The sequence below is a fragment of the Carassius carassius genome, chromosome 9, assembly GCF_963082965.1.
Source record: "Carassius carassius chromosome 9, fCarCar2.1, whole genome shotgun sequence".
NCBI classification, from domain to species: Eukaryota; Metazoa; Chordata; class Actinopteri; order Cypriniformes; family Cyprinidae; genus Carassius; species Carassius carassius.
In genome coordinates this window covers 14,208,723-14,224,540 of record NC_081763.1, presented here as the reverse complement: position 1 = coordinate 14,224,540, position 15,818 = coordinate 14,208,723, and the positions used below count along the sequence as shown (strand labels likewise).

The window sequence follows — 15,818 nt, the reverse complement described above, 5'->3', positions numbered from 1 at the left end:
AACACACCACAGATCCTCAAGAAACAGTAACAGAAAGGTCAGAAATAGCGCATGGATCTGTCACGTGATTAAGAAATGATTTGAACCCGAAGACTTGTCTGACAAGAGGTGAGTTAATCACAGACTGAAGACCCAGGTAAATAATTAATTAATCTTTTCTGTATCTTTATAGCATTTTAGTTTTGTATTGTTTGTAGTGTGATCAACGTTTGCGTAAGTACTAGATATGTTGGGGAAGTAACACGTAACATTTTAATTACATTTAGCTAAAATGAACGAAATGACTCGAAAAAGGATTCGTTCATTTTGCTGAACGCGACTCAAAGCCCGAGTCGGTATAATGATCCGAGCTTCCCATCACTAGTGTCTCGACTTCCCACACTGGATAAAGTAAAAGTCCAAGTCCGCGACGAGCCTTGCTTCTCTGACGACGCTGCACTTCTTTGAATCGCGAACTTCAGTAGAGTCTATAAAACGATTGGCCATAAAATGAACCGATCACAAGACATTTTATAGGGGGGGTGGGGGGGGCACTTGGGGTGGCCAATCGAATTTCAGAGGGGGCCGGTGGCATATGTCTATGGGTGGCCCCCTGGCCACCACGTAGACCCGCCCCTGGTTGTATGCATTATTTGCAGATATAGAATAAAAATGGGTTAACCGAATTTGGTCTAAATCTGAATATGAATTGTCCCACAATTATCTATAATAATATCAAAATAATTTGTCATGAAAATTACATGAAAATCACAATTGAGAAAACCTGTTTTGTTTGTTTTTTTATTTTATTTACCACGTATACGTTACTTGCAAACTGCCCAGGGATCCCATCTATATTAAACTTTACAATATAAGTTTCCAACTTTTTATTTTTCTATACTACAGTTTATGTTGTCCTTTGGTCATTTTTTTTTCCTTGTGTGTATTGATCTGTTTTTATACAGTCTATGGTATTGATGCTGAGACACCACGCACGCGCATGTCACCTAGCGACACTCGTTAGCGCGCGCACGCGACTCCTCCCTCTCTCTTCCGAAAACTCCTGCGCCTTTGACTGCTAAGATGATCATACTTTGCTTAACGATATTTGCGAACATTTTCAAGACTGGTAACTGTAAGTAGTGCCAATTAGGGGAATTTTAGCCGTTTATCTGCTGATTGCCGTTTCAAGTGAAGGAACGACTCGGGCAGTCCTCATGTCTGCGTCTCATTTTACTTAATCTCGTGAGTTATTGTTTGCTAGCCAGACTATCCAGTTGTAACGTATAAGTGGCGCTGCGTACGTACACCCAAGCTGCTGTGTTTTAGGCGAGACTGTACTGTGTTTCCGAGTTTAAACATACTACAGCAACATGCATTGTAAGTCACAGCAACATGCATTTGTAATGCAAACATTTCCCTTTAACACATGCGGCCCATTCACGTCATTCATCTGCCTAAGAAGGATAACTTTACCACCGTGTAGGTGTCTTGGGTCCAGTCTGCTCTGCTAGCGAATAACATTTGTGATTATTCCCAAACTCGAACATTCATAACCTGTGATTAGTAAAAAGGTAATAAAACGCGTTTTCTGTAGGTTCTCAGCCTGGTCCTATTAATAGTGCAGTTTGCGTTCCTGTGATTGGTTCTGGAGTATTGGCCTGCGCAGTGCTCGCCCGTGATTGGTCAGTCGGAGTGCTGAATTCGTACGTGATTGGTCAGTCGGAGTGCTGAACCCGCGAGACTGCTGCGCGAATAATGGGTTCTAACGCCGCCTTCACACTGGCAGTTGAAATCAGCTCCGTAATACGCAATACGCCCCCAGTGGACGTCGTACACAACGGTGAAAAGTGTCGGAAGCCTCGGAACCGAGTAGAACAAAAATGGCGGAAAGGTTGGAAAGGCTGACAGCGCGACACCCTGAAATACTCCCTGAAATCCTCACCGTTGTTCAGACGCAGCTCACCCGCCAGGCGGTGAAACTCCCCGTACTGATACCTCTCTGCCAGGTAGTATTTTACCCACATGGATCTCTTTTTTTTTTGCTTGCTTCTCCAGTATAGGAGAGCAACAGCAAGAGCATTGACAAGTCTACGATTAGCCATAATATAATTTTTCTGGCTATATGTGAATGAGCGGGAAAATGGCCACAACATTGAATTGTACAATATTTAAATATTTAATTATTTAATTGTATTAACTGCATAAATTACGTTATAAAATCATTAAAATGAAAAAATGACATGACAACTTGTCGGTATAAAATCATTATTTATTTTATTAAAAGTTAAGAATTCAGGTTTGTTTATCAGTACCATAGCAACGCCAACTTCCGCTGGAATTGTCGGATAGGAACCGTCCGTAGCCTTTCGCAAGAGTTCAATTTTTTGAACGCATCCGGATGGCCAACGGACACGATTTTTTTCGCACCGCACTCGTTCGCACCTGGTTCGGACCCATTCGCATGCGGTCTGCGAATCTCCATAGAAAATGAATGACTTCCGGTCGTTTCGCTGCCGTATCGGAGCTGATTTCAACTGCCAGTGTGAAGGCGGCGTAAAAGGTCGTTGTCTGACACAGAAGAGCTCGCGGATTTGGCGGCAAAACCCCGAAAACACGACAGGATTACTGAATCAGGTATGGGGTATGCAGCAGAACACCTGCTCAAGCCATTTCAGTGTGCGCTATATTACAGGGACCACAAAAACAACGAGTCGCGCTAGTATTATATCGAGTGCTTATACATTGGTTTTATAAAATAATAATTATATTTAACACTATGTAAATAGAAATGATGCGTTTGATTTGGGAAATGAATGCGTTCTGAGTGCGTCGGTTCTTTTTGTGACAGCTAGCTGGCGAGCACTAAGAGGTTTATTGCTTTGTTATTAATAGTGCATATGCGGCTTTCAAAATGGGTTGCTGTTTTCGAATGAGTGGATTTATTTAAAAAAAAAAAAAAAACACTGTGTCAATGTTAAGCTTTTATATACCGTATTATAATATATCAGTAATGATATGTTTCGTTTTGTAAATGTGTACAGTACAATTATCCCAAACAATACAGTACAAATATATATATATATATATATATATATAGAGAGAGAGAGAGAGAGAGAGAGAGAGAGATGAAGTATTAATTTCAGTTTAAATTGTTGTTTATATAGATCTTGGAGTCTATATATTATCCATTAAATTTAAAGGCAATATGCAAGATTTTTTTATTTTTTAATATTAAAATATCACAAAATCACTATAACAGTATTATATATTTTGCTGACTAGTGTACTTACATTGTCCCAAATGTTTCGAAGAATGTTTAAATCCAGAGAAATAAGCAATTTTAACTAGTGATCTTACCTGATGCTGATAGTAGCCAGTATTAACACTTTACGTGATCTGGCTCTTGATTTTATAATTATTATTATTATTTCTTTACCTGGAAGCAAATATATCAAACATGTGCTACAGCGAAAACATACATATTGTGCCTTTAAATGGCATGACTGACCAATCAGAATCAGAAAGTGTGTAATAAATTAGAATACCACGCATTCTAGATTCGACTAATCAAATCTGTTTTTATGTAAGACGTGTAATAAATTTGAATAGCACACATAATAACTTCTACCAGTCACATCTGTTTTGATTTCTGTGTAATGAACTTCAGTACACAAACAAGCAATAGCTTTGAGAGTCCAGAGGAACGAGTTTAACTTCAGATGTTTATTGCAGGATGGACTGGCACAAACGAGCGCACATTCATCGCAGTGAAGCCAGATGGAGTTCAGCGCAGACTGGTGGGTGAGATCATCCTCCGCTTTGAGCGCAAGGGTTTCAAACTGGTCGGCATGAAGCTCCTGCAGGTGAGAGCACCACTGGAGCATCTTTCACATAATATTTACCTGGAGAATATATCATCTGTATTACTATGCCTGTAGGCATCAGAGGAGCAGCTCAGACAGCACTATAGGGACCTGAGGGAGAAGCCGTTCTACGGTGGCTTGGTCAAATACATGAGCTCTGGACCCATTGTTGCAATGGCAAGGAACACAGTGCCTCCATATTGATCCCAAATATGAGTTCTTTAATTATGCCTCATCTAAAGACTTACGTGTGTCTGTCTATTTGCATGTTTTTAATTAGGTCTGGCAAGGGCTGGATGTGGTAAAAACTTGCAGAAAGATGCTTGGAGAGACAAACCCAGCAGACTCTCTCCCTGGCACTATCAAAGGAGACTATTGCATTGAAGTGGGCAGGTTAGTTTGTGTTTTAAACATTGTTTATATAGATAGATGGACAGTTAAAATAGTTTTTGAAGTTAAAAATGAAACAAACAAAAAAGACTAAAGAAAGACTGACTTTTTACTGAAGAAAATACTTAAGACTTTCTACTTGAAAAATGCATGTAAAATTCAATGTTACTTTCTTTGTGAAATTTGTTAATTATTAGCACTAGAAAAAAGTTTCAAAGTAAACAGTTTTCCCATATTTTTCATTTGAATAGAAGGGAAGTCGTGGCCTAATGGTTAGAGAGTCGGACTCCCAATCGAAAGGTTGTGAGTTCGAGTCCCGGGCCGGCAGGAATTGTGGGTGGGGGGAGTGCATGTACAGTTCTCTCTCCACCTCAATACCATGACTTAGGTGCCCTTGAGCAAGGCATCGAACCCCCAACTGCTCCCCGGGCGCCGCAGCATAAAAGGCTGCCCACTGCTCCGGGTGTGTGCTCACAGTGTGTGTGTGTTCACTGCTCTGTGTGTGTGCACTTCGGATGGGTTAAATGCAGAGCACAAATTCTGAGTATGGGTCACCATACTTGGCTGAATGTCACTTCACTTTCACTCACTTCACTTTTTTTGACTCGTCTGTGTTGCATGAATTCATCTATGGTCGTATTAACATGAATGCTTGTTAAATGTGTTTTTCTTGTTGCCAGGAATGTGATTCACGGCAGTGATTCAGTTGAAAGTGCTCAGAGAGAGATCTCAATGTGGTTCGAGCATCATGAGTTGTTCTGCTGGGAAGAATGCAATGAGCACTGGATCTATGCTTGAAACCCATCATGTAACACTCACACACTTATCATAACATACAGCTTCATCTGCTCCTCTCAAGAGAAAACTCTGCTCAAGCCATAAATTGACAAAAAAAAAAAAAAACAGGAAAAGCTAGCTTGTGTTCTCAAGGTAACCTGCCTTTGTCCCTGATATCCAGTTATTGGTCATGCTATATTGAATGTTTTGGTTTTCTTACTGCTTTCTTTGCAAATGTTTAATCTTCACAGATATTCACTGCATTACTAATCTTTGGTTGGTTGGTAAATCATGCATTACTCTAAGATATTTTACTCAAGGTATTTACATCCAATCGAAAGATGTTGTTTACATTTTTACCTCCAGCTTTTGATATGGATATGCTTCTTGCCATCTTGATGCACTCTGTAAAAAAAAATACTTGTATTAATCATGTCTCAAAAGGAAAGCAATAATGAATGACAAAGGGACAAAGGGTTCTGAATAACTGACCTGAATATCCCAGTAATACTTTGTCTTACTCTAGTGCTTGGAAATCATTTCACCAAAGGGCGCCTTACTTTACAAATAAATTATTCCTTTGTTCATTGACTATTATAGAAATTTGGGTTTGCTAAGTTTTTGAATTGTTAGCAAAAAGTATGTCTCATGCTTAAGTCTGAATTTATTTGGTCAAATATTTAGTAAAAATAGTAACATTGTGAAATATTACAATTGAAAGTCTTTTCTATTTTAATATATTATAAAAAAGTTAATAGTTTGTTATTATTTAGAATTATGTGTAATTGATTTGCTGCTCAAGAAACATTTCTTATGTTGAAAACTTTTTTTGCTGCTTAATGTTTTGTGAGAAAACCGGATTATTTGATAATTATAAAGTTCAAAAGAACAGCATTTATTTGAAATATAAATCTTTTATAACAAATGTCTTTCACTTTAGCTCATTATTGATCAATGCATCCTTGAATAACGTTATTATTTTCCTTCAAGAACAAAAAAATATATATTGGTAGTGTATTTTCCATTAAATATTTTGTGCAAATGTGTATAAAGTATTGCTCTGCCTAATAATTGAAGGAAAATACCATTAAGTTATGATAGCGTTTCAACAAACGATGGCACTGAAGACAGAAGTATTCAGCACATAAACATCTTTATTTCTTAATACTTAACCACACAGAGAACACAGAGTGATGATTTACACACAAGGCGTCTGGGACGACCATCTCTTCCAAACCTCGTCCAATCAAAGGCTTCAGTTTAGCTGTTCACCTCATTCTTAATCCCAGAGGGAAGTTAGCAGTGCTAGTCAGCACACATCTCACTGAGCTTGAAAAATGATAGCTGCAAATGTTTGAAGTGATTTTTAGCTTGGTTCAATATTCTTTTACATATTCACTTTATAACGAGCTGAAATGCCATTGGGACATGTTTGGGTTGTGCCAGATAGCCAACAAATCCTGACCACTTATTTGTTTTTCCTAAAGTATTCACTCTATACTATTTCTCTCTGCAGTCCCTGGTGCTTTCCAGTATTTACATATTGAGGTCTTGTTTGTATTTTCCCCTCTTGTATTTCATTACACATCTAGCTGGTTCTTCCAAAATTAATCCTCTCATCTCTGAAGTCTCTTGAGTTCAGGATGAGTTCCTGTCATTCAGTGAGCTGCGTGCTGACAGACTGTAAAAACAAAGGTCGGGGTATTTGGCAAAAACTGGGTAGTTCTGTCAGGAACGTAGTTTGGTACTGATTTAAGCTGTTTATATTTCATTTAAAATTGCCATTCAGTCATAGGATGCAGCAAGTTCTTGAACTTCGTGTGTTTTTGTTGGGAAGGGAATGTTACAAGGTGGATGGAAGGATCGTACAGGTCGTTATAATAGAGGGTAGGAAAATACAGGCTAATGGGGTGAATATAAGACTTTCAAGGGGTAGTTACAAGGCTTGTGAGAGTGACATAGCTTAGGTACAGAATTCGGGGCATAGTTACAGAAAGGATTCATTAATCATCTATGGGGGCGGAATTATAGTGCGGAAAGGGGGGCAGGCAGGAGCTGTCTGTTCATATCACTCCGGACCATAAGACACCTGCCAAACAATGATATGACTCCTCTCTGCTTTAGACAACGCTGGCTTCATCTGAGGAGTTTCACCATTTGCTTCCTCTGTCTCGTCTTCGCCATCACCTGAGAAAAGAGAATGAGTAAATGCCATTAATAGTTATATGACCAAACAAACATGTTAATGTAGTGTATTAATTGTTTCTCACCGATACGGAAGTCGATATAACCCTCTCCTCCACTTAGTACTAGCACGTTCTGAAGGCTCTGTGCTTCTGTGTCCGTCGGGGCTGAGGAGCCCTGAGACTCTGATGGACTGTCCAACACGCTACCGTTCAGGCTGGCCAACACATCGCCTGAAAACAACATGAGATGCATGCATGTCCATAGTTATATAAAAATATCCTTATATAAATATATTTTAATAAATATGTCTAAAAATACATGTAAAATTTATATATATACAATTATATATTTAAAATTGACACTAACCTGGCACTGACACAAAGAATTTGACAGCATCTCTGTGTCCATGGAAACAGAGTTGAGCCTGTGCCATAGAGCAGTATGGTATGAAGCTACTCTTCTCAGAGTTACTGTCATCTGCATAAACGTGGATCACGCCCCCCGATGATGTGGGTGACACCTTATTGGCTGCAAGAGAACACAAAGCACCAATCAGAAAGTTTAACGACCAATGCAGAAACTCACAAGGACTGCCAGTGCTTAAATAAATAAAACTGCTGCAGAGAAGAACAGTGTAATAAAGAGATCAAAGCATGCAAAAAATAGCCGCAGATATTCAAAAAGACAAAAAGCATGGGGAAAAAATTAAGCATAGTTAACATAATGAAGGTAGAGGAAATTCATTCGTAATTAAAACAAGCTGAAACCATTGAAAAAAATAATCTATTGAACGATGGAGTGAATGAAATAAGACGTGGGTTTTTTTTTTGTTTGTTGAAAAATATATTTTTTTCTGATAAATATGTATATGTAGATTTATATGACTCTTCAAAAAAATGAACAGAATAATGGGGATAGTAGGACAGAGGTAATTCATCCATGACCAAACATGCTAAAACCACTTAAAAAACAAGTTTATCAAACAAAGAAATATAAATTAAAGAATCCCATTGAGTACCGAAAATAAGTGTGATGTGACATGATAAGAATGACAGTTCTAACTCTCCACACTTACCCCTCAGTCCGAGGAGTTGTCCTCGATGAAGCACTACGGCTACAGGAAAAGGAAGTGGGACGGGAAACAAGGCAGGACAAGAGAGCAACATTCATGAGACGAAGAGAAAGAGGGTAATGGTACAGTAAGGGAAAAAAGAAGAGGAGAAAGAAGCTGACAAGAGGAGGCACAGGGTTTATTGGATAATTAAGGGATTACGGAAGTTGACTTAATGGTTAATGATCTGGGATAATGACATTAAAGTTCCAGGGTGGTGGCTACCCAATGAACTCGAAAGATGGTGAGATTTAAGCCTCTTAACTAGTTTAACCAGCAAGACATCCTTGGTCAGCCAGCTTCAGAATGAGCAAGAGCAAGAACAAGCTGATTGACCACCAAAAGTATCACTAACCAGCTTAAACCAGTGACAGAGAAATATTTTGGTTGATCAGTGAAGGGTAAGGGAAATGGTTCAGATGATCAAGGACCTTGTTAACAATAAAGTGTATATGCATACAAATACCCCTTAGACTTACTTTCAGTCAGAGGGATTGAGATGATGACACCATTTCCAGTCCCCACCCACAATCGGTTTCCTCCAATCAGCAGCGCAGTTATCCTGACAAAAGAAAAGCCCAACTTTCCTGTACCTGTCAATCACAGACAACATAGAACAATGTAAAACATTTATATTGCGACTTCTGATCTTTGATAAATTTAAGGCAAAATTAATATCTTTCAATAAATGGAATAAAGGACCAATAAATATAAACAACATATTTAAATGTAAAAAATCTTATTTTATGACACTGACATTTTTTTTTTACATTTTATGTTAAATTGCTTTTATAAATATGGTAAAATAAAACAAAATATTAAATAAAATCAAAGTAAAAAACTGCATGAAGAGGAAATCTCAATTCTAAACTAATCTCTACACAGAACTCTATAAATCAGAAGTGTTGAAGTCACAGCAACAAAGTGAGAAGTGTTACCCAGCATTTTGCTGACATAAGGCTCGATATCCACATCTTGCAGATGCTGATGTGTGAGTGCGTGGTACAAGCGGAGCGTAGAATCCAACCGGATTGAAACCCAGACACCATCACCAATCCATGCCAGCTGTCTCACCTGGCTCTCCTTGCGTGGATGAGCGTCAAATGATTTCTATATGAAAGAGAGAGAAAGATAAAAAAAATGTCCCAAGTCCAAGATTATGATGAAGACATAACATTCACTATCTGAGACTCACTTCAATCTGCATGCTCTTGGGCTGGATCACGTGGATCTTGTTCTTGTTACCACACCAGACTTTGTCATGAACCACAGCCATGCATCGGATGGAGTGGTGGGGTCTTCCCAGATCCATAAGATGATAGTTCGATAGATCCCATTGTCCATCTGTGTTTATATTTCACATTTGTTATTGTAATATGCATGCATGAAAAATATTTACAAAATTGTTTTAACAAATAACTGTTTTCCATTTTATCACAACAAGTTTAACATTAGAAAAATGAAGCAAACCTTCAGCTCTGTGAAAGATTGCAAGAGTTCCATCAGCTAACGCAACCAAAACTCTCCCCTTCACATGTCTGAAACACAATGAGACAAAGTAAGAAATATTAGTATTTTTTCATAGAGTTGGTGTTATTCTTTTTATATACACTACTATTCAAAGGTTTATTCCCCAAGGATGCATCGAATTGGTCAAATGTAACAGTAAAGACTTTTATATTGTTACAAAACATTTGTCAAAAACGCTTTTGAACTTTCTATTTATTAAAGTATCCTGACAAAATATCATGGTTTACACAAAAAAATATTAAGCAGTAAAACTGTTCCCTTTCAGTTGGTCACTCTAGACGTCACGTCATGGACCAACGAATTGGGCCTCACTTTGAGCAACCAATCTACTTCGAGTGTAAACTAAACTCTTGGAAGCTTCTGGTGTTGGCAGCATGGCGATTCAGCGGTGGTTGAGTGGGTTGCACACTCCGCCCCCCTGTTGTGCTGCAAGCAGCCATTTACCCTGTGCGCCTCAGCACTAAAAGAGAATTTCCCTGAATGAGCAATTTTCTCTAAAAGAATTTCACAGGAGCATCTTTGTAAAGATGACAAACCATCTTTTTAAAGATGCCATTTCACACTGTGTGTTTCTGGATGCAGTCATTACCTGGCGCTGGATGATGGTCACGATCGCTGCCTCAAGTGTCTGTGCAATAAACACGCTGAGGTGGCATTTGTGGATGACTCATGGAACATGATTTTCATGCGTGAAAATCACCATCTCGGAGCTGTGGACCAGCCTTCGCTACCTCCAGTGGGGAGGAGTTCCGTTGCTTGTGCCGTGATCTACTTCCGGCAGTAGCACAGGTGAGTTGAGGGTCACAGTGGTGGCAAACCCCTCAGGAAACCAACCCTCAGGGGACCACCAATCCTCTAGCACCTTCGATCTAGTTGAACAGCCAATGGAATGTGCTGGTTCCTCAAACTAATGCTCCTTGCTACAGCCCCTCTCTGGCAGATTCCTCTGAGGAAGGATCTATTGACTCAGAGATGGGGCACCCTGTGCCACCCACGTCCAGACCTCTGGAAACTTCATGTCTGGTGCCTGGAGGTAGTGGAAACCATCACTTCGATGAGAGCACTCTCTACGAGACACGTTTAAGCCTTGAAGTGGAACCTGTTTGTTGAGTGGTGGTCTTTTCGTCGTGAAGACTCCTGAAGATGCCCGATCAGAGTTGTGCTTTCCTTTTTGCAGTAAGGGCTGGAGCGAAGGCTGTCTCCCTCCACCCTGAGTCTATGTCGCTGCGATCACTGCAAAGCCTTTCCACTCATTCGAGCTGAAGTTTCTTTCAATGAAAACTCTGTTCTTGCTTGCACTGGCCTCCATCAAGAGGGTAGGGGACCTGCACACATTCTTTGTAAAATATTTGTGCCTAGAGTTTTGGCTGGATGACTGCCAAGAAATCTGGTGGCCCAGGCCCGGCTATGTGCCCAAGGTTCTCACTACTCCCTTCAGAGATCAGGTGGTGAACCTGCAAGTGCTGCCCTTGTAGGAGGCAGACCCAGCCCTATCTTTGTTCTGTCCCATCCGAGCATAGACCGGATACAAAGTTTAGGACCTCAGACCAGCTCTTTGTCTGTTACGGAGGCCAGGAGAAGGGGAAGGCCATCTCTAAGCAGAGGACAGCCCACTGGATTGTGGAAGCCATCACCCTGGCTTATCAAGCAGAGGATGTGACCTGCCCGCTCAAGTTGAGTGCTCACTTTACTAGGACTGTTGCATCCTCCTGGGCCCTGGCTCGTGGCACCTCGCTGACAGATATTTGTAGAACTGCAGGCTGGGCAACCCCCAACATGTTCACTAGATTCTATAGCCCTTGTGTGGAGCCAGTATCCTCCTTTGATCTCACCTGAAATTGGTAGTAGCACTGAGAGGCCCCGGTTAGTGTCGGCTTGCTAAAACTACTCCAGAGTGTCCATACTTTAGACCCTGTCGAACTGCTCCATCTCTTTTGGCAGCCAGTTGGCTGGGTTCCATATGTGAGATCTATGTGGATCCCATATCTGTAAAGACCACAGTATAGCCTCAGAGCCTGTGTATCCCTGGCAGACTTCTGCCATTTCCAAGAGGGTTATAATCCCCTCCAATTGTCAATATGCACCTAAATGGATATTCTTATGCGTATTTGGTCCCGAGACCTCTTTCTGGAAAGATGGGACCTCCACAGCATCCCTGTTCCAAGTGGAACAGGTACGTTTTCCTAGTGTTATCCAATTCACACTGAGTGGGTAGTGCTACGACAACGGTGAGTGGTTTTCTTTTTGCGAGCTCGGGCCTACACCAAAAAGCGGTGTGGGTGGCTCAGGGCACTGGAAGGGGCAACATCTATGGCGCTTTAGTAGAGGATCCCAATTTGTTGGTCACCGACATGATGTCGATACTGATTGACTGAAACGGAACATCTTGGTTACATATGTGTTTCTTGAGCAGCAAACTGATGATTCTGAAAGATCATGTGACACTGAAGACTGGAGTAATGATGCTGGAAATTCAGCTTTGCCAACACAGAAGTACATTTTCAAACGTATTAAAAACAATTATTTAAAAAAAATACAATAATAGCTGTTTTTTACAGCGCAAATAAAAACAATATCGCTAATGAATTCAGCCTTGGTGAGCGTAAGAGACCTCTTTCAAAAACATTAAAAACAGTCCCCAAACTTTTGAATAGTACTGTACATACTTCAGTAGGATTCTACTTACACCAAACTCAGTACAGAGTCTTTGAGTTTGATTGAATGGAGGCATTTCTTCCAGTTGGCCACTGCAGAGTGGACATAAAGCCTGTGGAGAGAGTTTACAGAGACTTTACAGAGTATTTTACATGGTGCATTTAATATTTGAGATGGAATTTTGACTTAAGAATGTGAAAATGCAACTGAAGATGTGATGCCAACCAGCCATTTTGGGCTCCTAGCCACATGGTCGGGGCAGCACTTGTTCCTGCCTGGTCGTCTCCTGCCTCTTCTGAGTCTGTGGGGGCTGAAGTCACTTGCTCCTTCGGCACACCTGCTTCACTGATGGCACAACGTGCAGAGCAGACCATTTAAATTCAACACATATACCTAAATAATTTCTTAACGTATTCAGCAAATAGTAAACCGCCCTTTTGCAGTGAGAAAAACAGGACTGGTTTAAAAAAACTGTATAATATTTGTGAATAAACATTTATGAAAGCATTTGTCAAGTCAAGTCACCTTTATTTATATAGCGCTTTTAACAATATAGATTTTAACAAAGCAACTGAACAGCATAAAAAATTTGGTAGGCACTTTCATCTAAAGGTTTTGTGGATTAGTAGGCTAAAGGTGAGGTACCTGTGTGTGTTGTCAGTAAAGACATGCTCGGTGAAAGTACCGAGTGTGCTGTCCACATTCTCACTAGGCCCTGCCTCCTCAGACACCTCAATGGCTTCTGTCGCTTCCTCCGCAGACTGTGACACTGCTAAGCTTCTGCACAATGGAGCTGTAGGAGCTAAACACAAAGCATATAATGAACACTATGTAGTCTCAAAGATTCCTAACATACCTTTTCAGTCAGTTTGCTCACCGTGGCTTCGGTCCTGCACAGGTGTGTCAGTGCGAGAGGAGCAGTTGCTGCGTACTACGCTGCAGTTAGTGGCACAGCCCACGATGGTGATTCCCGCCAGCATGCCCTCCACTCCACCCTTCTCCCCTGAAGGCCCATCTCCAGCCTGCTGCTCCAGAAATATATCACCTGCTGGGTAATCACTCTCACTGGCCGCTACACACACACACACACATGAAAAATACAAGTGACAGTTAACACATCTTCTACAGTTCTATAATTGAGAATGTAGTTATTTGTATACAGCACTACACAGACCTGGTACACTGGAGATACAGAGCACATGGGCATTACACACATTAAACTGGTCGACCAGTGAGCAGGGCTGGTTTGCATCGATAATCACCACTTTACTGGCTGAATGAGTGCTTGTCAGAATCCACACACGGCTGCTCATCGAGTCAGTCTCATACAGTTCTTTAGGCTAAAAGAGGGAGAAATATCAAGACTCACTTCCAGCATTCATTAACTTAAAAAAAGAAAGGGATGCAGCGGCAGTAATACCTTCTGATCTAGTGACTAGTGAATTTAAAGAATAATCATATTAAATGATTTAAGTTGTAATAAAAATGACTAAAATGTTATTATAAGCATAACAAATTGGGTCAAAAGTTTACCTAAAAAAATAAGCAAAACATTTGAAAACATCTTAGTATAAGACGTATATGTGGTTTGTCTCCCTTCTGCTTCAATCAATGTCACAAATTTGCTTATTTGAATTTCTTTACATTCTTCACTTTTACATTCTGCTTTTTCCAGGTTTAAATTTAATTGCAATTAAAATGTTTGATGTGGTCTCAGACTTTCTTATGCTAACCAAGGCTGCATTTATTTCATAATAAAAAAAAACAAAAATAAAAAAACAGTAAAATTGTGAAATATTATTACACTTTTGTGTAAAATTTGTTATCTATTCTAATATATTTTAAAATATAATTTCTTACTGTGAAGGCAGAGCTGAATTTTTTAGCAGTAGCTATTTATTATTAAATTTATTATTATTATCAGTGTTAAAATGTTGCTGTTTGTGTACATTTTTTCAAGATTCCTCAATTAATAGAAAGGTCAAAATAAAATATATGTAACTTTATAAATCTTTTTACTGTCACTTTTGTTCAACTGAATGCATCCTTGAGTGAAAAGTTTTTTTTGTTTTTTTTTTTGTTTTTTTTTTTACATTTCTTCCAAAAGTGTTGGTTTATTTTCTTGTAATTTCATGTGTTTTATTCTTGTTTTTTTAAAAGGCCCTTCACCTTCTTTTTCTCTGGTGAGCTCTCGCTCTTGCTGTCTCCACCTTGGTCTTCAGCAGTCAAAGGATCTGAGCCATTGGACGGCTTCACAGCTGCAGTCTCCTGATTGGGTGTCTTCCAGCCAGTGAGATCCACACCAGCAGCACACCACAGCTGAAGAACAAGAGTCTGAGTTCATAACTTCAAACTCTCAAAACAAACAGTCTGCAAGCCTGCGTGTATCTTTTACCTTTCTTTTGGGATCTTTCTCCACCAGAGGGCGGCAGTAAACTGGCACAGGGACGTATTTCATGCGATTATCCTCTTTCTCGTTGGCCTGTGAGGACACAGGAAGACAGTGATGTTCACAAGGCCTTTGTAAATCAGATCACTGCCACACACTACAAGCTGTAAATGCCAAACTCAGAGCTCCCATCATGCCCTGGTTAAGATTGTCTTGATCCAGGGCACACAGAGAAAGGGGAAACCAAGAACAGTAGTTCAAAGTCTGTTAGAGGGTTACAAGGCAGACGCATGCGCAATGACAGTCAGTCTACTGTATAGTCAGCAAATGCCATTGAGAGACAGAGAGAGCAGCAAATCATGATTCAAGTGTTTCTAAGATGGAGGAAAGTTTGATTGGGACGAGCATATCATGTTACATAAGACTGACAGAATAGACTTTCTCACCATCTGAATTAATTTACTTTCATCTAAGACTGTGTTCTCTTTATAGAATTAAATATTGGAATCTGATTATAATAAAACAAGCTTTCGTTTAAAATGAAAAAGATTCTTAAAATGATTTAAAATGTGCTTTAAAGTATGTATTTTTATACACATTTAAAAGAGTACTTAAGTGTCCTAAGAAACAGTCCTGAGAGTGTTCTCTCTTTATTAAGTACACCTAAATGACCTTTTATTTTCTGAATATTATGTATTCTGTAAGTAGTTTCCTTTTTTACAAATATATATACTTTTTCCCAAGGGACCACACTATTTAAATCAAATTGCATTAATGATTTCATAAATATAAAACATGTTGAACAAAAAGAAATCTATGTATTAAACTTATTTCATATTACATTAAATCATAACATGATATATTTGAGCTTTTTAAATTGTAGTTACGTAGTTAACATATAGTTCGTTAATTTTGTAACATAATTTAATGTCAC

The 15,818-nt window shown here is 39.5% G+C and overlaps 2 protein-coding genes across 21 annotated transcripts in view; one reads left to right on the top strand and one right to left on the bottom strand.

Annotated features, from left to right (window-relative positions):
* The first annotated feature begins 976 nt into the window (after positions 1-976).
* Positions 977-5,604, top strand: nme3 (NME/NM23 nucleoside diphosphate kinase 3). The gene is made up of 5 exons (XM_059557269.1): positions 977-1,108; positions 3,715-3,845; positions 3,921-4,022; positions 4,126-4,238; positions 4,916-5,604. Exons 1-5 carry the CDS (start codon positions 1,063-1,065, stop codon positions 5,031-5,033), a joined length of 510 nt encoding a protein of 169 aa, XP_059413252.1. The 5' UTR covers positions 977-1,062; the 3' UTR covers positions 5,034-5,604.
* Positions 5,605-6,146: 542 nt separating this feature from the next.
* mapk8ip3 (mitogen-activated protein kinase 8 interacting protein 3) overlaps positions 6,147-15,818 on the bottom strand; it is a 33,355-nt gene continuing 23,683 nt past the window's right edge. For 14 of the 20 annotated variants that reach the window (XM_059557901.1, XM_059557886.1, XM_059557883.1 and 11 more), the window contains 15 exons: positions 14,891-14,971; positions 14,665-14,814; positions 13,670-13,835; positions 13,373-13,567; positions 13,141-13,297; positions 12,721-12,840; positions 12,527-12,607; positions 9,781-9,848; positions 9,506-9,654; positions 9,249-9,420; positions 8,790-8,903; positions 8,275-8,313; positions 7,566-7,727; positions 7,283-7,429; positions 6,147-7,199 (listed from right to left, as the gene is read on the bottom strand). In XM_059557901.1, coding sequence (XP_059413884.1) covers positions 7,081-7,199; positions 7,283-7,429; positions 7,566-7,727; positions 8,275-8,313; positions 8,790-8,903; positions 9,249-9,420; positions 9,506-9,654; positions 9,781-9,848; positions 12,527-12,607; positions 12,721-12,840; positions 13,141-13,297; positions 13,373-13,567; positions 13,670-13,835; positions 14,665-14,814; positions 14,891-14,971 — 1,920 coding nt within the window. In that variant the 3' untranslated portion in view covers positions 6,147-7,080. Of the gene's footprint in view, positions 7,200-7,282; positions 7,430-7,565; positions 7,728-8,274; positions 8,314-8,789; positions 8,904-9,248; positions 9,421-9,505; positions 9,655-9,780; positions 9,849-12,526; positions 12,608-12,720; positions 12,841-13,140; positions 13,298-13,372; positions 13,568-13,669; positions 13,836-14,664; positions 14,815-14,890; positions 14,978-15,818 lie in introns of all 20 variants that reach the window. The other 6 variants (XM_059557890.1, XM_059557900.1, XM_059557889.1 and 3 more) reach the window with 2 other exon arrangements.

Coding starts and splice junctions, on each gene's coding strand:
- nme3 (XM_059557269.1), top strand. CDS start 1,063: ATGATCATACTTTGCTTAACGATATTTGCGAACATTTTCAAGACTG. Junction 1,109..3,714: donor TGCGAACATTTTCAAGACTG/GTAACTGTAAGT, acceptor TGTTTATTGCAG/GATGGACTGGCACAAACGAG. Junction 4,239..4,915: donor TATTGCATTGAAGTGGGCAG/GTTAGTTTGTGT, acceptor TCTTGTTGCCAG/GAATGTGATTCACGGCAGTG.